We start from the raw sequence: 26,320 nt of genomic DNA on the forward strand, positions 1-26,320 counted from the left end.
ATTTATTCCAGTGGGGTGTTGTGCGCTCCTAAATGCTGTAATAAATTAACACTATCATTGTTCTCCGCACAGGGCAGTAACAAATCTGCAGTACAGGGCAGTGCTGTATTACCACAGAGACAGCAGAGGGAATGGCATCCCACCGAACTGAGCAGTGCTGTCCGTGTACCACCCAGTCACGCACACGAGGAGGACTACAGAACAGGCAGCCTTGCTCTGGTAGCTGCGTTTGCTTTTACTATGGTTTTCTCCTATTGGGCCTAATTCGTTGCTGCATTTGTTAAAAGCAAGAAGCTCCTAAGGTTTGCTTCAGAAAGGCAGGGAGCTACATCATTTTCCGGGGCTGGAAAGAAAAGAAGACCTGTAGCAGCTGGGATAATTCGGGTCCAGGTCATTTAGAAGTCAGTATCCGACAGAACTACACTACAAAACGCAGCACTCTGAGTGGCTCATAACAGAGGGTTCACCGCTAGTCCCCGAGACCAGCCTCATTACAGCCTCAGCCTCCTAGCACCGCGCCTTCTTCACTGGCAGCTGTTATGGGGGCGGGTCCGAGAACCAGAACGTTCACAGCTCCAGGAGTTTACCTGCCCCGGGAAACCCGGCGCGGCACAAGACCGCGTTGCAACTATTCACTTTTCTGTGCAGAACGCCGAATAGGCTCACGGGAAATGTTTCTGGCCCCTGCTACTAAAAATTGCTGAAAAATAAACGAGTTTCTGAAAACACTGCTTCCCATTTGTTGGTGCCACGTATGTAAGTAGCTGCGAGTGTGAAATCTCAGCTTCGTTATTCTGTCTGATTTACGTTTCTTATTTTAAAGTATGCCTTTAATAATTGTAGCTGAAACCAGTAGTTTATAAGATATACCGGGCAACATTTACAGCCAGGCTAAAGTTGGAGCACACCTCTGTGACCCTGATTCCATTTCCATAATATTACCTTGTTGGGTCTCACTGAATCAGTCCTAACATCGCTAGATTATCCTGAGTCCTGCACTATGTAAAACAAGATTTGCACCATCAAAATTTACACTGATCCAACCCACTGTTTAGGTTTATGCCCCCTTGTCAATCCTCTGAGCTCTCGTGGGCCTTCAGCACGCTTCCAACTATCCTGAGAAAAACACAAATGAAGGGCAGCAGAAGATCAATTCAGGCGGGAGAGTTGGATTGAAGGACTGTCACAATGAAGACCAGACTCCGACGAATGATTAACAGCAAGTAAACCTGACTCCGTCCAGATCATTCTTGTTCCAGTCCTAACCACAAAAGGATATGCCAAGGTAGTTAAAAAGTCTAATTTAATGGAGGCGTTTTGAGGAAAGGTTACAGGTGTTTCAAATGAGTGAGGACTACAAATGTCAATCCTCAAATATCAGTCATCGCCAGTAGATGTGCTGTCAACAGTGTCGGTTATCGATGATGCGATGGCCGATGACTCTTGACAGTATGCTGGTTAACAACAAAGCTATCAATGGCGAGAGGGTAATAGATTTAATCGGGGACTGAGGACTTGTGGTCGTGGATGTCAATAACGTCAAAGACGATTTGTGTAATTATTAGTCTTTTACTGTTATGTCAGGAAGGATTTTAATTAAGTGGTTATATTATTGTAATAACATATCCCATTATTTACATTCATTTATCATGTTCTTGAGCCCTGAAAACCTTTTTAGATGGGGGATTGATTTTGTAAACAGTTATGTTGAAAAATGGGAAATGTTAGAGATACATATTTATTTAAACTGCTAAACTTGTGGCCTTGAGGAATGGCTTAGTTATCGTGAAACATGTGTTGGCTAAGAGTTAAAAACAAAATGTGATTCGAAATTGGTAAACTGAAGGGTCTGGATTTTGTGCCCCTCAATTGACTGAGGCAGTTTTGTACTTTAAAGTATGTTGGGCAGGGCAAGGATTGTCAAGAATAGGAAGGTAGACCATGGAGCCTTACTCCGATCTCAAGAGTATAAACCTTCATTCAGGATCAAAGGAGGTCAGGCATGAAAAAGATCTGAAGACGGGGATATGGAAACTTGTAGGAGAACTAGGTGATCTCCACTTCCCGTTTAGGGGTCGGAGGTCCAGTGAAATAGAGGGAGAGTGCTCTATAAAACACTCTTTTAAGTGACCCTTTGATAGGTGTGTGCAACGTTCCCCAGTTCTTTGGCTACCTATGCTAATGAACAAGTTCAGCACCCAGTATTTGCATCCCTGCACTTTATTATAATTTCCTTCCTTTCTCAGTTCTCGGTTCCATTGAACTGTTTCGCCCAATTTCTCTTTGGTTCTCTCTGACCCCTCATCCCATCCTGCATACTGCCAGAAGTATCCTTCATTACCTCCATTCAGACCTGCTCACAAGGAACTGCTGTCGGAGTACCGTCTATTCCACTTTGGTAGCGCTGTGCTGCTCTCCTCGGCTCTGAGCCTGCAACTGGTGGGACCGAGGCTACTCGTGGATTATCCAAGCCTAGCGAGAGGTAACCCCATAGTCCAATGTCTCCTGTGTTTGGTCACAAGAATCTATTAGTTTGTGTTTGTCTCTGTGTTATGTCAAGATTACTGTGAAGGGTTTCCGAGACAAGAGAAGGCTGTTGTTGCACCATTCGGTACCAGTATCTCCAACACCCCCCCCACCGAGTTCTTAATCAACATTGGTTGAAACAGGTGGACAATTGGGACAGTCGGCTGTAACCTTTGGATTTTCCTTCCCTAACTCTAATCCTGACAGTCGGTATACACGGAGGGTGCATAACGTTGGTCACGACTCTCTAGCTGCCTAAGCAAATTTGAACCTTTCATCATATAATCTTAATCAATATGAATTTAGCCGAGTCTGTTGGCTACAGCAGAAGAAATATGTTACTTACCCTCTAAGCATCTGTTCATGGTGTGAAGTGCTGTAGATGCACATGCTCTTCATATACAGACTTCTAGTATTGGGCTCAGACGTTTTTAGCAACTTGTTTTTCTTCTAACAATTCTTTCGAGTCACAAGATAAGGTGTGACTCATTCCTTAGTTAGCAATGTACATGGGCTCTGGCTTCACTGTTAAGACTGATTTTCGCACAATGGATGGAGCAGTAACTATATACAGAACGGCAACAATGCATTAGTTTTTGTACAAGGAATGAGGGGTTAACAATGAAGAAATATCTGAAACAACCACTGGCTTCAGGGAGGTCGTGGCACATGTGAATCTACAGCACATCACAATACGAACAGATGCTTACAAAGTAACATATTCCATTTGTAGCAAGTGGCTGTAAGTACACATGCACTGCGTAGACTGTAAAGTAGTACTCCTATAAGTGGTGGGCAGCCAGTGGATGGTGCCAATCTTTCAAACTTGGGGCCTCATACGACCTTGGCGGAGGGGATTACAAAGTCACAAACGTGACAGATATCCCATCCGCCGTATTACAAGTTCCATAGAATATAATGGAACTTGTAGGATGGTGGGCGTGATATCTGTCACGTCTGATGAAGTAATCACACCCCTCCACCATGACAGTAATCAGGCCCAAAGTCCTTAAGATAGTTTGGCCAACCCTAGCTTGCTGACGTGCTAGGATGTACACACAATAATATTTGGTGAGGGTATGTGGATTTGATCATGTAGGTGCCTTACAAATGTCAGATATAAGGATGTTTCGGAATAAAGCCGTAGTGGCTCTCTTCTCTTGGTGGACTGCGGCCTTGGTGGAGTAGGCAGGGTTCTCTTACGTTTTAGGTAGCAGGTCTGGATGCACTTGACAGTGCACCGGGCTACACCTGCTTCGATATAGGACCGCCCTTGTGAGGTTTATGGTTCAAATCATTTTACTGAAGTTTAACTTAGAACAATAGAGCTCACCTACATCCCAGAGGCGGATGTGGAAAAGAAACAAGGGGGTAGGGTGGAAGATTAGGAAAAAGACGGATTGGGGTGGTAACTAGGGCCAGGGAGGAAGGAGAAAAAAAGGGGGGGGGTATCTACATGGGTGACATTACTGGCAGTCTGGGAGAAGAATTAGTGCCTTTGCTTGCAGACTCCTTCACTTGGTGCTGACTCAGAGCAAAGAGACGTCGCTGTTGGTCAGAGTGCTGTAAGCTGTAGGGCCCTATGTAAATGGAAAACGTTTGCTCTTGGAATTTGTCCACAAGATACTGTATGCGTGGTGCCCAAGTTTTATCGCACTTCAGAAGTTTGTTTTCAAGGGAAGCAGTTAGTTTCTTCATTTTCTACTCAATCCCATCCAGTGTATGGAGCAGGCGTGGTTTCTCTTTTAGGGTTATGGGGCTCCTCGGAAATTCCTACACACTCTTATAATAAATATTACGTAGATCGATTTGTTTAGAGATACAATAGTATCTCTAAACAAATCGATGCATTTAAGTCTGGGCTGTTAGTCCCAAGTGCCTGCCCAGCCTCGCTTTGAAGCACAAGACGGAAGTCAGGCAGTAATCAACTTTCTACACTGATGCACGTCTGTCTGCTCTAAAGCCCTTTGTTTCCAATGTGGTCTATGGCAGTATCCACTATAGGTCAGTGAAGCTTTTATTGTCATTATTTTGGGCGTTGGAGTCTTCATCCCTGTGTGAGGGCAGCCATCTATCATTAACAGGCAAAGATCCCACCCTTTCCCATTTGTCATACACTAGGAGTGGATGCAAGCATGTATGATTTAGTGCCTTGTCTTCGGTAATGGTAAGTATTATAATGCTAATCGTGTGTTATTTTTATTGTGCTGAGACCCCTTGTCACGCTAACCTCCCCCATGTGACACCCCAGGCCCTGGCTGCAGATCGCTGGCTCCTTTAGAAGTGGACCTGCTGTATTTTTTCCTCGTGAAACTATTCCAAAAGACGAGCAGGGTTCTTGCTCCCTTGTGAAATAGATCCAAATATCCAAGTGAAGAGCAAGGGTGGAAATACGTCCTTACAGTAAAGCCAGTTATCTGCTGTATGCCATTAGAACTAGCCCTATCTTCATGCCATTAACATTATTGCCACAAACATGGATTGATATGCGAACAATGAATGATAAAATGTGTGTTAATGTGTGTCAGCCATTTAATTCCTCGTATTTCACATGTTTTACTTAATGTTGCATTCCCCAAGAGTTGGCTGTTTCACAATGCTGTGTTTCTGTGCATTGCATTACTGTTGCATAGTGCATCCTTTGACTTGTGGCAGTTGTTTATGAGAGGCTTTAATTGAGAGCGCTGGTACTGAGGCTGAAGACAAATCAAAATGCCTGACAGTGTGTTGGTGTCTCTGCAGAGCACACAAAACAATGGTCATGTATTCCAGTTGCAAATGAAATTCAGTGTAAATGAGTGTGAAGGGGTGCGTAGAGGTCAAACTATTTATAAGGCAAAAGCAAAATGAAATAAAGTGCTTAAATGTGAATGAGTGTATGTTTTGGGTGGTAAAAGCGAGGGAGTACATGAAAGGGAAAAGAGGGTGCTGAAGAGGAAAGAGAGGAGGTTGAAACTGTGTAGATGGATGAGATGGGAAGTGAAAGATGGCATACATATCTAACGTAAAGCACACTTAACTGAAGGCCATACTCCTTCCATAGGCCTCAATAATATTTAATTCACAGTCTCACAATTTCAGAATTGAAACATTTCCATTGTTAATTACTTTTAACTAATCATTGTTGTTACTCATTTAAACAGCTAAGTACTACAGGTTTTAGGTGTATGTCAGATGTTATGTTGTATTTCTGGGTGCAATAACATCTAAGAGAGAAACCAGAATACAGGCCGGGTGGCACACTATGGGAATCATAGACATTTATTTTACATGTGACTTTTAGGAAAGCCCCCACTTTTCTATCACACTTAAAGATCTGTCTGCACATACATTTATATGATTGATTGCAGCCATCAGCTGTGGGTGCTTCCTGATGCCTGGTTAGAGCATTTTTATCCAAAGGTGATGCTGCATGCAGTGCAAGACACTAGGCAAGCACACCCTTTAAAGGGCCTGAAGTTGTTGCACTGTACAATTTGCACATTAAAGTAACTGTTGAACGTATTAATGAAGTAAGATATGGGGCAGTTTTTAGTGAGTAGTATTTCAAGACTATACATTCCCACCACTTTATAAACCTTGCTTTCTCACTAAATTCATTTGCTTTCAAATGCACTATTTGTCAATGTTTTCTTGGGAGAAGGACTCACCTTGGATCCCACATTTGTCCATCAAGCTTCCTCACTACACTCGCTATATAAAAGTCATACCCAACTTTTACTCTCCACCACTTTCAAATGTCAGCAGCCACCATTGGTATGGAGCCACTTGAGGTGGGTTGGAACAGAATCTTTGCCCCAGGTGGCCAGAAGAACCTGCTTGGCTGCCCAGAGGCCCAATGTAATGGCCCTTCCTTTAAGGGAGCGCAGGGGGTACGTCAAGGTATTGGGTAGACCCAAAAGTATGTAACTGCGGAGAGCGGTGTCAAAGATCTCATCTATATCCTGGAGGACCACCTCCCAGTAGAGGTTTAATTTGGGGCAATGCCTGAGGAGATAAATGAGCATTCCAGTCTTGCAACAGCTATGCCAGCATTTATCAGAGGCACCCATTCTCTACTGTGCCACCCAGACAGGAGTAGAGTACCAGTAGTGGGTCTCTTTGCCAGAGATGCTTTGGGCAGAGTTACAGGCTCACCAAAGGATATCTGACCATTCCTTGTCAGTATAAGAAAGTTCCATCTCTAATTCCCATCGGTTTTGTGCCCGTGATTTAGACTGGGTGGAAGGCCTGTTAAGGAAGGCAAAAATATTTCTTATCATTGGATCACGTAACAATCCATTTCTCAAAGGGTGTCAACCACCTGCTTGCCTGAGGGCATGCACTGGGGTTGGAGGTCTAGCATCCCATGACAGCAGGTTCACAGAACTTGCAAAGTGACAGAAGTTGGAGGCATCGGCTGCCACCCTTTTGCCAGCTGCATCAATGTGCTTTCTCTCAATTCAGCTTGGGGAGCATTGCCCGTAGCTTGTGCTGCAGCTCATTGTCAAGCAGTGGACACCACCAGAGAATCCGGAGGGATATGCCTCCCTCAGGGGTCAGAGAAAGGTTTCAATTTCATTTCTATTCCCAGAATTCTGGCACTTTAAAAGTGTCTGGGTGGTTTTAATCATGCCTTTTACCATTGAGACAAACTGGAAGGAACTTTCAGCCCTGATTAGTATCTCCACCAGTATTTCGTCGTCCTCAGACGTAACAAGCGTGTCTACCTTATGTTAGACAGATGCATTCTGAATAAACCCATGATATGAGGTTGTGTTGTCTGAGGATGAAGCCCGAAGAGGGACATGCTCGAGGTCTGGATCCCTGGAGTCGCTACATCCTAATCCTCCCATAGATTGTCTGTGGGATGTGTATAGAGACCAGCTTCAAAGTCTTCTAGTGGGATATATGGTCTGGCCTGCATGTGTCCAAAAGGGACTGTGGTGACCCTTCTGTGGAACCTGGAGGAGGTGGAGGTTGAGGCATTGTAGGTGGAGGTGAAGTGGGTGTAGGAGGAGATGGAGGGCTGGTAGCCTTATCCTTGACCCTTTTGGCCACTCACACGATGTGGAGGGCATCCGGTTCTGTAGTGTCCTCAATGACGAGCCTCCTTTTCTTGGGCAAAGTCTGTCCAAGGATAGCGGACATCTGCCAGTGAGAGAGTGGATAATAATTTGACAAGCTCCTGTTGAAGCATCTCGAAGATTGTCCTCTCAGAGTGTTCAGAGCTGACTGTGGGTGGCTGTGTCGGGGCCGACACCTATTGAGGAGGAGGTACAGAGTCTTTGGCTTCGATATGTGCTTGGTCTTCACAGCACACAGATGTCCCTTGGACTCAAAGACCGGTGGGTCTTTGGCTGGATCCTGTAGTGGCTCCGACACCTTAACTCGTTCTTGACCGGAGCCTGAGGGTGGTGGCAGACCTGGAGGTGGTGGTAGTTTACACAAAGGGCCTGATGCCCGACCCACCTTTGGAAGAGTGCTCTACCTCCATGTGTTGTCTTTTTTCTGTTTGTAAGCTTGAGTCTCAACTCTACTCACCACTCTAGGCGTGGACTGCATACACGGGACAGTGTTGGCTGAGGTAGACTAAACATCTTCATCTGCCTCTTCTTCCTGACTCAAAAAAGTCAGAGCCAATTAACTCTTGGCTGGGCTGATGGGCTGGAATGCCTGAAGACTCGGTGTCTTCCTTCTGCATGGCACCCAGCGGGTCCACTTTGCCAAAGGCGTCTTTTGTTTCCTCAGTCGGTTGATGTATCTTGGTATGGTCCAGAGTGTCTCTCTTGATGAAGGGCCTTATTGTTCTTGAATAACAAACAGAAGGTGCAGTAAGTGTTTTTGTGCTCTGGGGTAAGGCAGAGGTAACAGAAGCTGTGGAGGTGAGTCCAGGGATATTTTGCATGGTACGGATGGCATTTCCTGATGGGTGTCCATCCCATAACACTCCACACCTCCTCATGCTCCGGTCAGTAGGGAAGGTGGCGGTTACCCGGGGGTAGGGTACGTAGCAGGTCAGGGATCAGATCTTCAGTGATGCTGTCCAGAGTGCATCGAACAGGTAGGGGAAGAGCGTTAAAGAAGAAATCTTCTCAATGATGGAAATGCAAAGAAACAGGCCCCAGAGCACATGTTTAGCATTAAGACCGGAAGCAACATCTACATAAGTCTAAACCCGATGATGGAAGAAAACGGTCTAGCAATGGAGCTGTTGCCGATGCACATTGCTAAGGGAGTTTTCCCTTTTTTTTTAGACTTATCTTTCCTCAGCGTCTCTTGCACTCATTCACAGGGGAAGACCAGTTGCATTTGATTGCTTGGAAAATTTATGAAGATGTTAGCAAGTCCCAAGTGTTTCAGAGCAAGTTGCTTCTACATCCAGCAAGTTTGATTAGCAGGTATTCACACACAATGTTCTTCTTCCTTCTGCAGACGGTCTAATGGTTCATTTTTTGACACCTGGAATGCTTCAACGTAATTTGGTCTAATAATGCTTTGTGTACATCTACATGTCTTATGGAAATAGCAGTCTGTCTCAATGGTAGGGCACTGTATGTCATCTCGGTAGATGGATAATGGATAAGATGGATTTGGAATACAGATATCAATTTTAAATAATTAAAACAATATGGACTGTTAATTTATAAAACATACGAGCTTATGTAGATCGAGGAAGTATTCAGAAATGTTATGTCAGAAACGAGGACAAGGAATAATTTCCATCTTTTCCATTATGTTGTTTTTCTATTTATTTATGTGAGTGATGGGTCACAATTAAAAAAAAAAAGAAAAAAAAAAAATCTTTTTATTACATTTTTCAACCGGTGCATACCAGGTTTAAAAAATACATACAGAACAGCACTGTACTTAGGCACCAAAGGTAGCAAAACGGAACAACCGTGAACCCCTCTCTCCCCCCGAACGCCCCACAGACATTCTGACATATCCTTAAACAGTTCTTTATGAAGTTTCCGTTCTACTGCGCATGAGTCCCATTCCCACTCCCTCCCATCCATCTATAGATTACAGACCTCTGTGAGCCCCAGTGGAATCCCAGACTTTGCCTCCCTACAGAGCTAGTGAATGATACATCAACCAAACCTCTGTTTGTGTATGTTACCTTTTCTGCCATCATAAAGCCATCCATCCCTCTCCCCCACATCTCTACTGTGGGTCCAGGCACTGCTCCCCACAAACTGGCAACATCTCTCTTAGCCACCACCAACCAGAGATTGCAGAATTTGAGTTTTGCCCTGGGCACACCTATATCATTGGGAATACCAATGAGGATATATTTAGGATCAAGCAGGATCCGCTCCGTGACCACCCCCTGCAGTTCCACCACGATCTTCCCACAGTATTCCTGCAGTACATGGCAACCCCAAATGGTATGGAAAAAGGTGCCCATCTGTCCCTGACATCATATACAATTCGGTTGTTGCGCCCCGCCCCATAGTATGTAGACGCTGCCTATCATAATATATCCTATGAAGGATCTTAAACTGAATTAGTCGCAGTCTAGACCTGACAGCAATTTCTCGGGGAAACATCAGCGCAGCTTCCCAGTCTATATCCTCCATGTCACCTAAGTCAGCCTCTCACCATCGGCGTAGTCTACTAAGGGTGTCTGGCATATTATTGTTAAGGGTAGAGGCAGCTTTCATTGTTAACTGTTCTGTCGACAATCTACCTTCCAGTGGGGCCTATTCCAGTATTTCTATCCTAGGGAGGGCCTCTGCCCTCCAAGCATGCCTCAGTCGAGCATAGTAGAGGAACGGCATCTTACTGAGCCCATAGGCGTCCCTCAGTGCTTCAAAGGGCATAAGATTCCCCCCTTCCAACACATCTCCTGGATTGGAGATTCCAATATGATCCCACACTTCGAATCCGGTCAGTTTTCCGATTTCTGACAGCCAGCCACCCTCCCACAGGGGGGTCATCCTGTTGAGTCTGAGCATCCAACCCAGCACCTTGGTTGCCCTAGCCCAGGCTCCATGAGCCACCTGTGTAGCGGGCAGTAGCCGCCACACTCCCCTACCACTATATAAGTAATGGAGACACTATGGGGGTCATTCTGACCCCGGCGGGCGGCGGGAGCCGCCCGCCTGGAGGGAACCGCCGGATGACCGCACCGCGGTCAAAAGACCGCGGCGGCCATTCTGGCTTTCCCGCTGGGCCGGCGGGCGACCGCCAGAAGGTTGCCCGCCGGCCCAGCGGGAAACCCCCCTCAACAATGAAGCCGGCTCCGAATGGAGCCGGCAGAGTTGTAGGGGTGCGACGGGTGCAGTGGCACCCGTCGCGATTTTCAGTGTCTGCAAAGCAGACACTGAAAATCTTCATGGGGCCCTGTTAGGGGGCCCCTGCACTGCCCATGCAAGTGGCAGGGGCAGTGCAGGGGCCCCCAGGGGCCCACGACACCCGTTCCCGCCATCCTGTTCCTGGCAGTAAAAACCGCCAGGAACAGGATGGCGGGAAGGGGGTCGGAATCCCCATGGCGGCGCTGCAAGCAGCGCCACCATGGAGGATTCCCTGGGCCAGGGGTAAACCGGCGGGAAACCGCCGGTTGCCCTTTTCTGACCGCGGCTTTACCGCCGCGGTCAGAATGGCCCAGGAAGCACCGCCAGCCTGTTGGCGGTGCTTCCGCGGTCCCCGGCCCTGGCGGTCAGGGACCGCCAGGGTCGGAATGACCCCCTATCTCTCCTCCCACTGCATTCTCTCCAACCTAAAAGTAGGGTGGTCACCAGGGGCAAACGTGCAGTCGTTAATGTTGATCAGATTCACAGCCCAATAATCAGCTTCCAGGTCTGACAGGGACAGGCCCCCGCTGTATTGATTACGTTGCAGGATTTTGAGCATAAAGCCCGGGTGTCTCTTTTCCCATAAAAAGGCCCGCAAGTCCCGCTCCAGGGCAGGGAAACCCCCCTGTGGGATCCGGTAATACGTATTTTGTAGGACATATAATAACTTTGGTAAGGGGATCATTTTAAACATAGCCACCCTATCCATCAGGGTAAGTGGGAGCCCCCCAACACTCTATATCAGCCCTGCACATTTCAGTCACCCTCTCTAAATTCCGGGCATGACAGAGGTCCGCCATATGTGTCATAAAGATGCCAAGGTATTTGAATCCCTCACTTGAGTACTTTAGTTGACCTGGAAGAGAGTGGAGAACTGTGTCCTCCTGTGGGCCGTACAGCACTGACTTATCCCAGTTAATTTGGTACCCAGAATAGCTCCCGTACTCTGTAAAAACCTGGAAGAGTCTCGGCAGATAATCTAGAGGTTTTGCTATGTAGAGAAGGATATCATCTGCGTAAAAGGAGATAAGTTCTTCCTCCCTTCCCTCTTCTGTCAGCCTGAACCCATTTATTTGGGGGTGGGTACGGATCGTACATGCTAGGGATTCTATGGTGAGGGCAAATACCAAGGGGGACCAGGGACAGCCTTGTCTGGTACCTCTTGCGATAAGAAACTCAGACAACAGAGTCCCGTTCACCCTGACCGCTGCCACCGGATTGCAGTAGAGCAGCTGCACCCATTCCCGGAATCTGGATCCCACCCCAAACCTCTCCAAAGTACATTCCAGGAAGGGCCAGTGTACCACATCGAATGCTTTTTCAGCATCTAGGGCCAAAAATATGTGCAAGTCCGAGCGGCGCAAGATGGTATGTATCCAGTTATGTGTACGCCTCAGGTTACATCTCGTGGACCGTTCCAGCATGAAGCCAGATTGGTCTCTGTGAACTAAAGAGGTAATAACTCCATGGGGGCGTGTGGCTAGTACTGTGGCCAGCACTTTCACCTCTACAATAAAGAGGGAAATCGGCCTATAGGATGCGCAGGACGTTTTAAGTTGGCACCCTTTATGAATAACCACTATTTCTGCTGTCCTTAAATCCAGGGTGTGCCCTTGCTTCTTGCTTCCAGGAACATCACCAGGAGATGGGGGGCTACCAGATCGCTCAACTTTTTAAAATGCTCTGCTGGGAACTCATTAGGGCCTGGAGCTTTCCCTGAGCTCAGACCCGTTATGGCCGATTTAACCTCTTCTATGGTAATATATCCTTCTAAGGCCGCCCGGTCCTCGGCATCCAAGGTGGGGACCACAATGCCTTGTAAGTAGTCCCTTATGTGGTGTGGCTCTTACATCTGGCGGGCCCGGTACAAAGTCCGATAGTAGTCGGCGAAGGCCCCCACAATTTCTGTATTCAAGGAAACCCAAACCCCCTCCTGGGTCTCCACCTCATCTACCCACCTCGCTCCCATTTTTTTCCTACCCAGCCAGGCCAGGAGTTTCCCTGCCTTATCACCTTTTTCATAGAGCCTACACTGACATTGCGCAGTCGAGCTCTACTTTCCGATTCTGCCACTGCTCTATATTTTGCTCTAGTTAGCTCAAAGCGACTAAGGTCGGGAGGAACCGGGACCTGTGCCAGGGCACCCTCCATCTCTAGGAGTTGCTGCTCGTATTTTTCCAGCGTTTCAAATGCCTTTTTCCTCTTCCGTGCCACTAAGGTTTGCGCACTGTCTCTTATCACTGTCTTAAACACCTCCCAGAGTATCACAGAGGACTCAACTGATCCCAGATTTTCCTGAAAGTATACTTCCATGTCTACACGGAGCCCACGCGCCACCTCATGGTCCTGCAGGTCCCATGCCCCAAGCTTCCATCTTTGGGATCTCCCTTCTGACTTCCCAATCCGTAGCATCAGGGGGGAGTGGTCCGACAAACCCCGGGCCAGATAGTCCACCTGGCGGACCACCTCCATGTCCCCCATGGAGCAAAAATGTAATCCAGCCTAGAAAATACTTTATGGGCCCCAGAAAAGTAGGAGTATTTCCTGTCAATGGGTGAGCGCATCGCCAAAGATCCAACAGACCCAGTGTTGCCACAAATTGATACAGTGGGGTATGTGAGCCCCGTCCCCCAGACATCCCTGAGCGATTTAGCTCCACATCCATTACATCACTGAAATCACCTCTCACCATGTGGGTCGAGGAGGCCGCTGCCAATAAAATCTCTGCAAGCTTGTCCAAAAAAGGAGCCTGAAGTCTAGGCAGGGCATATACACTTCTAAACAGTACTTTCAGTCTATCCCAAAACCCCTATACACCCACGTGCCTTCTGGCTGGGTCCACCCTCTGTCTTGAGACATGAAGGGGGGGGGATTTACGGATTAAAATCGCCACCCCCCTGGAGCCAGATGTGTAACCTGCATGTGCCAATGTAACATAGGCCCTCTACCCAAACATTTACACCTGGTGCCTTTGAGATGTGTCTCCTGTAGAAGCACAACATCTGGGTGTATTCTCTTTATGTACTGAGACACCAGACCTTGTTTAACATTGTCCCCAAGTCCGTTTACATTTGATGATAGCACAGAAAAGGCAAACACAGATTGATTCGGGGGGACCCCATGTCACTTGTGAGAGTCATTGTACTATAAGAGGGACCGCGGGGGGTCCGTCCCTTACTTCCGGGCATGTGGGCGGGACTACTAATTGCCAGCAATTCAGAAGGTGAGAGCTAGCATGCCTACATGTCTGTAGTGTTTCCGAAGTCTACATAAACAGGCAAAAAACAACACCCAACAAAGACTGCTTCCCCCCTCCCCTACACCACCTCCCATAGGCTCCCATGAGTATGAATCCCCATGCTATCACTCACCATGAGTCAGAAGTCTGTAGCCCCCGTAACCCACCCCTTCAACACAAAACTACAACTCACGGGTCGCCTCCACGCAGGAAGACTACCTGACACAGCACTCAACACGAGGGAACTTGCGTAGTGCTTAGATTGCGATCCAGCACCACCTACTGCTCCACGTAGTCATTGCACAGGATGATGATATCACGTTCAGCTCCTACTCCTTCGGCCCCAAATTACTGTGTTGCCTCCACAGTCTGGACATCCCCTTCTGCCCCGAGAACCATTTCCTCAGTTTCTAATCGACTGATGGCCGCCACCAACGGATATGGAGACCCCGCTGTTGACCCTGAGGTCGCACTCGGAGCCGTCCCTCCCATGCCCGGCACCGTGTCCTCCCCTCTGTCTCTCTTCTAGATCACGAGGGCTCAACTGTCCTCTGATTCAGATGATGCCACTCCGCTCTTCGGCGATCAATTTACCCACCACGGTGTGTCTCCATTTCCTCTCTGCCGCCTCCGGCCCCTTCTCCTGGGGTGCGACCGGTCCTGCCACCCCATGGCCCGACTTATTGCTACCTCTCCTGGACAGTCCAGGGTGATCCTCTAGCCACTCCCATGCATCCTCCAGGGATTGAAAGAAAAGTGTTTTCCCTTGGAAGATGACTTTTAGTTTCGCTGAGAAGAGGAGCAAGTATTGTAGTTACGGAGTTTGGCCTTCAAAGAGTCAAACGTGCGCCGCTGCCTCTGAACGTCCCTGGTGTAATCGGGAAAGATGAGGATTTTAGAGTTCTCATGCCGCACCTCACCCATCTTACGAACCTCTGTTGGAATCATGTCTCTGTCCTAAAAATGTAGGAAACTGACGATCATGGGCCTCGGCGGCGCCCTGAGGGGGGGTGGAGGGGGGCGTAGCCTCTATAGCCCGGTGGGCACGTTCAATCACAAAGTAGGACGGAAACTTCTCTGTTAGTAAGACACTTTTCAGCCATGTTTCCAGGAACCGACCCGCATTGTTCTCTTCAGTTCCTTCCGGAAAACCCACGAATCTCAGATTGTTCCTGCGGGCCCGGTTTTCTGCATCTTCCAGCCGCCACATAATATCCTTGTTGAGGACCCAAGTCGCCGCCATTTCCTTGCTGAGATTCTGGACCGTGTCTTCCAGATCCGATATTCGCGTTTCCGCTGAGGTGACCCTTTCTGCCACGTTCCAGAGATCTTGGAGCACGAGGGATACCTCTAAGGGTACTTCTCTCACTCGTCCCTCCAGCGCCTCCCTAAAGGACTGAACTGCAGACAGAAGGGTGGTGTTATCAAGTACTGCCGGCGGGTCTGCAGCCAGAGGTGAGGGCCATCACTCTCGTATAGCGGTCCATACCCCCCTGGCTGGGTGGCTTGGGTTCCTTATCTCTCGCCATCCTCGCGTTCCCACCTACGAAGGCCAAGGGGGGGGGCGGGGGGATGCATTTCTGCCCCTATCGGCACCAACAGGGTCCTAACTTTGTTCACAAGCAGGAGCCAGACTGTCCTCCCTTCCAGCAGTTCAGTCTCTCCAGACAGCAGGCGGGGGCCGGGTAAGGGGGTGGGGGGCAGACTTCCCAATCCCCAACCAAAAAACTTGCGCTACTCGATTCTGTCAGTTGTCACTCATTGCCCCCCTCAGTCTGCCACTCCTCCACGGGCCAATCACAGGTCATGAGGGCCAGGTCCGTTATGGCGCCTCAGTCGGCTGGTGCTCATCTGCACCCCGCTATTGTAGCCACTCGACCAGGGGGGCCACAACACCCCCCCTCAGCGCTCAGTATCACCCTCGACCCCGCGCTTCACCTCAGGATTCTTGCCCCCCTCGCATGCACCAGCGGTGGGGAGGGAGGGAAGGCCCCACCACTGCCTGAAAATACCAGGGGCCCCTCTGCCGCCCCCCCCTTGGCTTTCCTGGCGCAACCTTGCCAGCAAAACCATAGGCCGCGCCACGGCACTCTCCGGATCGTGGTATCACCAGGCCCTTGTGCCCGGTCCATCTCCCTTTCCAGGTTGGGGGGGGGGGGGGTGGGCGTCGGGGCAGATGAAGAGAGAGGCCGTTGAGGGCCAATAGGAGCCCTCCCCGCCCATAAGGCCCATCCGGCGACTCCAGGGCCTTGTATGGCGCCCTCGGCCTGACCCCACAGTCAGGACGGCCGCCTGTTCGGTGACTCAGGGGGCCTCTGCACGGCCGCCCCCACTGCTGCGACCCCAGCGGGGGCACCACCGCACCTCTATTTCCACTCGGGGGCCAGCTGGGAGGCTGGCGGATCTCCTGACAGGATACTTTTTGTGGCCGGGAGAGAGCTCACTCAAGGCGAGTCCGTCCTCGGCGCCATCTTGGCTCTGCCCTGTGATGGGTCATAATTAACTTGAAAAAGGCTCCATGCCCGAAGTATGTTTTGGAAGTCGCACTCAATAACAGGGTAAATCTGTGCAAGTTTCAGGAGCGGTCATGTTTTGTTTTATGGAGGACAATTACTGGATTAAACGGCAGGATCTTGCGCTGTACTCACAAGAACCAAAGCCATTTGGCAGAAGAATCATGTTAAAGCAAGAGCAGTTTTAGTTTGGATATTATATATAAAATATCACATATATATACATTGTCAGTACATGATCTGATTTATTTTGCACCATCTTCTCTTTCCCAATTCGTGGATTTCACATACAGGTATAGTGTAAATGATGGGAAGTATACACATACATATACAAGTATAGTGTAAATGATCATTGCATAATTTCATTAGAGGCCATAAACAGAAAGTGAGAGTTGTAGTCTGTTCTGCAAGGACCATTAAGGAAGGCGTGGATCTTGAGCACGTGGTTTGCAACAAAACATGCAAGAAGATGGATTTCCACCCATATACCCTTGATGCCCTACCTGGTTCTAGATGACTATGTGACGTGCAGGTCTTCAAGCCTCATGGGAACTGTAGTTTTTGGTAGTGACCCTGGATAGTGCATGCTGTTTGTTGGCGTTTTGAGTAATAAAGGACAGAAATGTATAATACTCACCTCCATGTTGTTCACAGAACTAATAATTCTTAATGGTAATATATAGAAAATCTTTTACTCAAGCAGTTTTATTTCTCTAGACTAAGACTAAATCCAAAATCTTAAAGTGCAGAGCCCTATACAGGGAGTGCAGAATTATTAGGCAAATTGTATTTTTGAGGATTCATTTTATTATTGAACAACAACCATGTTCTCAATGAACCCAAAAAACTCATTAATATCAAAGCTGAATATTTTTGGAAGTAGTTTTTAGTTTGTTTTTAGTTTTAGCTATGTTAGGGGGATATCTGTGTGTGCAGGTGACTATTACTGTGCATAATTATTAGGCAACTTAACAAAAAAAAAATATATACCCATTTCAATTATTTATTATTACCAGTGAAACCAATATAACATCTCAACATTCACAAATATACATTTCTGACATTCAAAAACAAAACAAAAACAAATCAGTGACCAATATAGCCACCTTTCTTTGCAAGGACACTCAAAAGCCTGCCATCCATGGATTCTGTCAGTGTTTTGATCTGTTCACCATCAACATTGCGTGCAGCAGCAACCACAGCCTCCCAGACACTGTTCAGAGAGGTGTACTGTTTTCCCTCCTTGTAAATCTCACATTTGATGATGGACCACAGGTTCTCAATGGGGTTCAGATCAGGTGAACAAGGAGGCCATGTCATTAGATTTCCTTCTTTTATACCCTTTCTTGCCAGCCACGCTGTGGAGTACTTGGACGCGTGTGATGGAGCATTGTCCTGCATGAAAATCATGTTTTTCTTGAAGGATGCAGACTTCTTCCTGTACCACTGCTTGAAGAAGGTGTCTTCCAGGAACTGGCAGTAGGACTGGGAGTTGAGCTTGACTCCATCCTCAACCCGAAAAGGCCCCACAAGCTCATCTTTGATGATACCAGCCCAAACCAGTACTCCACCTCCACCTTGCTGGCGTCTGAGTCGGACTGGAGCTCTCTGCCCTTTACCAATCCAGCCACGGGCCCATCCATCTGGCCCATCAAGACTCACTCTCATTTCATCAGTCCATAAAACCTTAGAAAAATCAGTCTTGAGATATTTCTTGGCCCAGTCTTGACGTTTCAGCTTGTGTGTCTTGTTCAGTGGTGGTCGTCTTTCAGCCTTTCTTACCTTGGCCATGTCTCTGAGTATTGCACACCTTGTGCTTTTGGGCACTCCAGTGATGTTGCAGCTCTGAAATATGGCCAAACTGGTGGCAAGTGGCATCGTGGCAGCTGCACGCTTGACTTTTCTCAGTTCATGGGCAGTTATTTTGCGCCTTGGTTTTTCCACACGCTTCTTGCGACCCTGTTGACTATTTTGAATGTAACGCTTGATTGTTCGATGATCACGCTTCAGAAGCTTTGCAATTTTAAGAGTGCTGCATCCCTTTGCAAGATATCTCACTATTTTTGACTTTTCTGAGCCTGTCAAGTCCTTCTTTTGACCCATTTTGCCAAAGGAAAGGAAGTTGCCTAATAATTATGCACACCTGATATAGGGTGTTGATGTCATTAGACCACACCCCTTCTCATTACAGAGATGCACATCACCTAATATGCTTAATTGGTAGTAGGCTTTCGAGCCTATACAGCTTGGAGTAAGACAACATGCATAAAGAGGATGATGTGGTCAAAATACTAATTTGCCTAATAATTCTGCACTCCCTGTATCATAATCACATACTTTCTGCGCAGTTTTAGTAACTTTGTTGCAGTACTGGCTCTGGATTTCCTTGATCTCCTGCACAATTCCTCTTGATTTTGGCAAACCGTATTAACTGTGTTGGCTATTGTTTTCCAGAGTGACTTTGAAAACAGCCTTCGCCTTAGGTGACTTTCTGCTACTACCTCCTCTTTTTCCCTTTTTCTAAATAAATTCTGAGGACTGTTTTGGAAAATGTATCACTAAACGGTAGACTTTTGGACATTGCTTTTTTTCTTTAAATCACATCTCTTTTTTGTATCTGAAAATCTAGTGCAGTTATTCCATAGACTACGGTTGATCAACTGCCTGACATCGAGTACCATTACACAGGAGTGGAGAGTATTTCAGGGGAACCATAGAAGTTACATATCAATAGAATAAACACTGATAAATTAAGAAAGCAGCACATAAATATGGACGTTGTTTTAGACTGTTCTTATCTGCAGTTGTATGTTCAATATCTGGTAAGTATATTTTAATCTGTGCCTCTCTTTCAACAGGGTCTTTCCCTGACATTTTCAGAGATGAATAGGAATCAACAACTTCATCCAGTGGCATTGCATAAATACACATTCTTGCTAGCAATAACGAGTGTCTCCCTACTCTCCACATATTTCAGAGCTGAAATGTGAAGCACAGGTGCATGGCACACAGGAGTCCGTAAGTTTTAATAATTGGCTCTACATTTATTTCAAATTCAGAAAATGTACAAACCAATTCTTTTTCAAGTGTATCTAACCTGCTGCAGGTCATTTTAGAGGAAATGTGACAAAGATCATAGCTTACGCACCAAGGTTTGTAGCGAGGCCACTAATCTAATTTTATCTGGTATGGTGTTTAAGTTTAATAAATAGTTATTTTTATAGCTAGACTAATTTTATGGCAAAACATGGTTTACATTGCTAGAACAAAAACATAGTCTACATTGCTAGCATTTAATAGTGACATTTACTCGCCTTTTTTGTACTTGTGCACTGGCAGCTTTTTCAGCTGATCTTTCCGAAGTCTATTTTTTCTTGATTTGTGCCTGTCCTGCACAAATTTTGTGATCTAAAAAGAACAACAATATTAAAGATACAATTCAGGCAATTTAGTCTCACATTTTTAAAGCAAGTCTGAAAGTTACGTTAATGAACGATAACATTCCTGCATACATATATACATAGTAAAACAAATTATTTCAAATTTAGCCCTAGCATTTGAACAGCAACAACAAATGTATAGTCCACTTTTTAGGAATTAGTGCCTCGTTAGCATGGTCAAAAAGGCGTGATGTAATAGAACATCTACATAATCAACTTCTGACCACATTTATTAATAAATAATCAAATACAAGATATGGTGCAGTATCTTACTTAAAATAAATCATGGAAATATAGAACTATGAGGCAGGCACGGTTTGTAAACTTTACACTTGCCAGTTCTCCATGGCTGCTTCATTGTTTAAACCTCATTGCTTTTTTAAAGGAATCCTTGCAGTGTAATTTAAGCCCAAGAAATATATTGTTACTCGACACTTACGTCTCCCACCTATAGCCCTTTATCACGTGTAATTACTGAATTACTGTGGAAAATATGTTTCGTTCATTAGGAAATTTATTAAGCATAAGAAACCACGCCTCCTGTAGGATGCTATCCAAATAGGTAATTAAGACTGAATGTGAGCAATGCTTGTGAAGATTATTTTTTAGATTGCAAAATTCAAGAAATAATTAATTTCAAATAACGGTCTAAAATATGATTTTAATCATTACTGGGTGGGGAAATGTATTATGATGCAAAAAGAAACACAAAAATAACTGTAAATGGCCCACTTGTTGTAACCACTCTAAAATAGGTTAGTGACTTGCTTCCATTACCTCCTCACCCCTATAACATGTCACAGTCCTTACTCTGCTGGGAGCCCAAACCCTCCCAATATAGGCAACCAACAAACATGATCTCTAACGACCCTGGGCAGATCTAGCCAGGGCTTGTCTTTATTTTCGTTCCTATTTATAAAGAAAACACCTTGCATTTATGGTCAAGGTGCTCTGCCTATAACAAATACAATATCTAAGTCTTGAATGATGTTGGTGCTGTTTGACACACCTGTACGAAACACTACACAAACTTGGTTCACCAACTCAACCTTGAACACTTTTGTCAAGCTCTGTGAAGAAGACAGACGTTACGAGATGGAATGGAGTAAAAAACACATGTACCACAAATAATGCTCAATGAATTTTCACCAAACTGATAAGGTGAAACAGTCCATTAACATTTGCGAATATGTCGTTTTGTGTAAATCAACTGCATGTTTTTTGCAAAATAGGCAAGAAACTAGAAGTAAAAAAATTGAGTTATTTTAAACACGAAAAAACTATTCCCTTGGGTCGGCGGGTGGGGGAGGCATAACTAGCACTGTTTGGCTGCAGGGGAATGAGGGCCGTCACCAGAGGGGAACAAAATGTCCTTTTAAAATAAAAAAAAGTGTTAAATGTAAGTGTTGAAATCACTATTTCACTAAACAATGATTTTGCGACAATAAAAAATTGCAAGAATATGGAGCACTGTCCCAATGTTTTTTTCTCCAAAATTTGATTTTTAAAATTGAATCCCAATTTTGACATGTAGAAAAAAAAATTCTCATGCTATATGAGTCAACGTTATGTGCAGCCAGTTTTGTGGATAAGGGCTGTGTGCTGGGTTTTGCTGAAAGGCAGCCCATGCATTCAAATGCCTCAGGGGCTTTGTGGACACAGGGCCGGGGCAGTTACCCACTATGTGACAGATAGATAGTAGTTAACTGTGTAATACTGTGCAGCATTGCTATTGGAAGGGGATCTGGTGACATCATAAACCACGAGGCCAAATGCAGAGTGAGAGGTAAATATCACTGGAACCCTGAGATGGCAACAAAGGAAGGACCAAGTTGCACTTATTAATTGTTACATATTTTTTATGTTATGTTATGTTATAGAGGTTTATATAGCGCCCAACTGCCAGCGGCCTCGTAGCGCTTATACAGCCATAACGATGAAATACTGCTTAAAATTATTCGAAGGATTTAAGTTTTAAATAGCCAGGTCTTCAGTTCCTTTCTGAACGACATCTCTTGAGGGTTAGCTCTCATCTTGAGAGGAAGGTTATTCCAAAGCGGAGCGCCTTGATATGCTACCGATCTTCCTCCCCACCTGGCTTTCCTCATGGTTGGAATTATAGCCAGGTTAGCTGAGGAGGATCTAAGTGGCCTAGCTGGAATATAAGCCTGAGCAAGAGTTTTCAGCATTTCAGGTCCCCTATCAAATATGGATCTATGAAAGTGGCATAGGGTCTTGAACTGAATCCTTTCCGCTACCGGGAGCCAGTGTAGGGAAACGATTCCTGGCCTTATTGAATATTGTTTAGGAATGTTTAGTAGCAGACGAGCCGCTGCATTTTGTACCCTTTGCAGTCTCTGAATTACATATTTCGGGGAGCCAATAAACAAAGCATTACCATAGTCAATCCGAGCACCAATCAGTGCCTGGACAACTACTCTTCTTGCTGGGAAAGGTAAAATAGTTAAAACCTTCCTCAGGGTCCTTAGCAAAGCAAAAGCAGTTCCTGCTATTCTATTCGCATGTTGGGCCATTGAGAGAAGGGGGTCCAGCCATACCCCTAGGCTTTTAATAAGTCCTTTAAGGGGGGGGGGGAGGGTTGATACTCCTCTCAGTAGGCTAGAGTTTAAAGGGGGAATTTTATTTCCAAAAAACATAACCTCCGTTTTGTCATCGTTAAGCTTTAGTTTACTATCAGCCATCCAAGTTGCAACTGCTTTCATACATGGACCTAGAGCTGACCCCATATCTGGATGGGAATTAGAGAAGGAGACTATCAGCTGCGTATCATCAGCATATGAAACTAGGTTCAGTCCAAAAGGCTCAACTATGCCTGCTAATGGCCTCATGTAGATGTTGAAAAGTAATGGACTTAGGGCCGAGCCCTGAGGAACACCACAACTACTGAAGGTGCTCCTAGAGATATACTCTCTATTGAGTACCTGAAATGACCTCCCATATAAAAAGGAGCAAATCCAGTCTAACGCGGAACCGGCAATTCCACATCCTTGTACCCTTTCTATGAGGATTTTTAAGTCAACTGTATCAAAGGCCGCACTTAGGTCAAGGAGGATAATCGCGGTTTCCATACCTAAATCCATCCTCTTCCTTGCCTCTTCTGTTATGGCGATCAGGGCAGTTTCTGTGCCATGTTTAGGTCTAAAACCCATCTGGGTAGGATGTATAAGATTCTTTTCTTCCAGGAATGTGGATAACTGAGAGTGTACATGTTTTCCGCCAGTTTGGCAATTAGGGGCAGTAATGAAATTGGTCTATAGTTGCTCAGGATCTTAGGATCTAGGCTGGCTTTCTTCAAGAGTGGCTTGACAATGGCTTGTTTCCAATGATCAGGCACTGTGCCATCACTCAGAGAGGTATTAATAAGATTCTTTATTATCGGCCCTAATGCTGAGATTCCCAAGGATAGGATCTGGGGGGGGGGGGGGCAGGGTCAAGTGGGGAGCCCGATTTTGTTGATCTCAATAGATTGGTAACTCCATCCAAACTAATAGGAGTAAAGTTTGTAAAAAGGATTGCCTCCCTAACCTCTTGGCTTATTCTCTTCTGCCCTATATTAGGGGTATTAGGAAAGGCTAGGTAAATATTCTGAATTTTATCCAGGAAAAAACTAGCCAGATCTTCTACATGTTGTTGGGGGGAATCCCTAGTTTCTGCTTCCTCTCTAGGATGGATAAGATCTTTTAGGGCAATAAAGATCTCCTTGGGTGAGTTGGCAGCCGCTTCAATTTTTCCTACGTAATAGATTGCCTGAGCTTTTTTAATTTCCAGGTGATACTCTCGAATCAAATTTTTATAATCCCTTTTCATGGATTCATATTTTGTGCAGCGCCATCTCCTCTCTAGTTTCCTACACTCTCTTTTCTTCTCTAATAGGTCTGCATTGTACCATGGAGCCGACTTCTTACGCCGGGTGCCTTTAGACGAGGAGAGAGGTATGGTTTCCTCTAGGCTGTTCTCTACCCATTTACTGTATTAACAGAATGCGAAAAATCTGTTATATTATTTGTATTTATACTTCCTGGTCTATTTTTCTCCAGGGCGGAGACAAAATCTGAGGATTTTAATCTGTGCCATTTCCTTCTGCGTGGGAGTGCCCCCATATATGGGATCTTGTAGTGAGTAAGATGTAATTCCATTTCTACAAGGAAGTGGTCTGACCATGCTAGAGGGGAAGATGATAGAAATGTTAGATTTGGGTTATTAGAAAAAGCCAAATCAAGTGTATGGCCCTTAACATGGATGGGGCCATGAATAAGTTGGTTTAGATCACAAGCATTCATATCTGCTATCAACATCTTAGAGGATGCAGTATCTATATTTTCTGCATGAAGGTTAAAGTCACCCAGCACTAAAAAATTGGGTTTAGTGTGTGTTACTTGTGAAGTGTGTTCTGCCAGTGACATTATAAAATCTCCCATGGGACCAGGTGGACGATAGATCAAAACACCAGAAAGTGTGTAATGCGGGTTTACGTTGATCGCGAACGACATGCTTTCACAGCCTTTGATTAGGGGCGGAGCAGAATTGATCTTACATGTGTCTCTAAGAATGACTGCAATGCCTCCCCCTCTGCTAGGTCTGTCCACTCTACTGATTTTATAACCTGAGGGGAGGGCCATAACAATATGTGGTCCAGAGCTTTCATCCAGCCATGTTTCTGTTAGAAACAAGGCCAGGGGTTCAATTTGTTCTATTAGGAGATGAATGTCCCTTGTATGAGCTCCTAGTGAACGACAATTAATTAGACATATGGGAAATTTATCACGATTCTCCGCTTGTCGATGGTCTGTGGATGCTCTAGGTGACCAGGCACAACTGGGGCAACTAAAATTAACCTTATGTGGGTCTAGACTGTTGTAACATAGGGCAGAGGATGTTTTGTTAAGGAGAAGCAGTTCCTCACTAGAATAAGTGATACCTACCTCTCCAGTTAAAACACGGGCATAATTTCTAGGCTCTTGGCTCGTTCTGGCGCGGACGGGTGCAGACGGGTTTGCCTTTGGCGCGCCATCGGCGCGCCACGCTCATAGTGTGGCTAAAATAGCCCTCCAGCACTAGAAGCTGGAGTGCTAACCCCCCAAAATGGCGGCAATAAAAACGGGATAAGATTCTAATAAAAACGAGCGTCTAGCTCCTTCGAATACACCAATGCAGAGTGCAGTTTCAGTTCGGTAACAGATTCCTTAATTCAAATTCAAGTCTAACAGTTTTAACAGTTCACATCAATTTTGAGCTTTAATTAAGCAGTATTTAGCCGTTTACTAAGCGTGGGAGAGGCACAGGGGACCCCTACCTACCGTCCCCTTTATACTGAAGCTTTTTCGGATTTAGCTAGAAAAAAACGTTTTCTCCAAAGGGCAGCTAATAAACTGTTACAGGTTGGAATTAAAATGTTTAGATTTTGTGTACATTTTATGAATTGATTACTGATGAACAACAGACAACACTGAGTGGAGTGTCAGTGGATTTATGTGATTCTGTGGCTGCAGGTTTAACCGCCTAGTTATGGAACTGCTACATAATTTGCAGCTTTCACCAAAAATATTGTTTCTAGATCAAATGGATGAAAAAATACTGGCAGAAAATAGGTCCCACAATTTGCATTTTATTGCTTATACTTTTGGTTTTTGTGCTACATTCTATCGGTCCTCCATGCTGAATAATCCTATCATCTCAGACAATGGTAATGCGCAGAGTGGTCATTATAACTATGAAATCCGCAACTCAGAGGGAACAGTGAAATATTTCCCACTATTTCACGGTTCACTGTCAGTTATACCACTGCACTTGGTTCAATAAAAGCACCCAAACATATAAAATATTATATGGTACAACAAAATAAACCTTTAGATATGTTTCTTAATCTCATTTATAACACTGAAGCTTGATACTTATTGAGTGTTCAATGTCCTTTAAATTATGTACCCTTTTGAAAATTATCAATAGTATGTCAACAATTGCTTGTCTAAAGCCCACATCTACCAACAAAGGTGACCATTTTTTCTAGTACAAACCGTTTTTTCTGTAGGATTAAGTAATGAATCCTGTGGTTGATTTTTCCTCTATTTAAAACCCTTAAATTATTTTTTCATGAAAGATTTCATTAGTACTATTTTGGCAGAATCACAACCATTCTACTTGTGGTCTATTCCTTCTATTCTATAGGATGGGCGTGTATAGCGAGAAAGTACAACCTTTAGACTTGCTTTTCCTATGGCATTTGAACAACCTGAATTTCGTTTTATAACTATGTTCAAGTTGAATAAATCCATGAGTCCTATAATATTAAAGTTTGATGCTCCC

General features: G+C 45.5%; 1 protein-coding gene across 4 annotated transcripts in view; it reads right to left on the bottom strand.

Annotated features, from left to right (window-relative positions):
* Positions 1-26,320, bottom strand: part of RNF13 (ring finger protein 13) — a 292,449-nt gene that overhangs the window by 107,495 nt on the left and 158,634 nt on the right. For all 4 annotated transcript variants that reach the window (XM_069213370.1, XM_069213366.1, XM_069213369.1 and 1 more), the window contains one exon: positions 19,871-19,964. In XM_069213370.1, the coding sequence (XP_069069471.1) occupies positions 19,871-19,964 (94 nt within the window). The remainder of the gene's footprint in view (positions 1-19,870; positions 19,965-26,320) is intronic.

The sequence above is a fragment of the Pleurodeles waltl genome, chromosome 11, assembly GCF_031143425.1.
Source record: "Pleurodeles waltl isolate 20211129_DDA chromosome 11, aPleWal1.hap1.20221129, whole genome shotgun sequence".
Classification (NCBI taxonomy): domain Eukaryota; kingdom Metazoa; phylum Chordata; class Amphibia; order Caudata; family Salamandridae; genus Pleurodeles; species Pleurodeles waltl.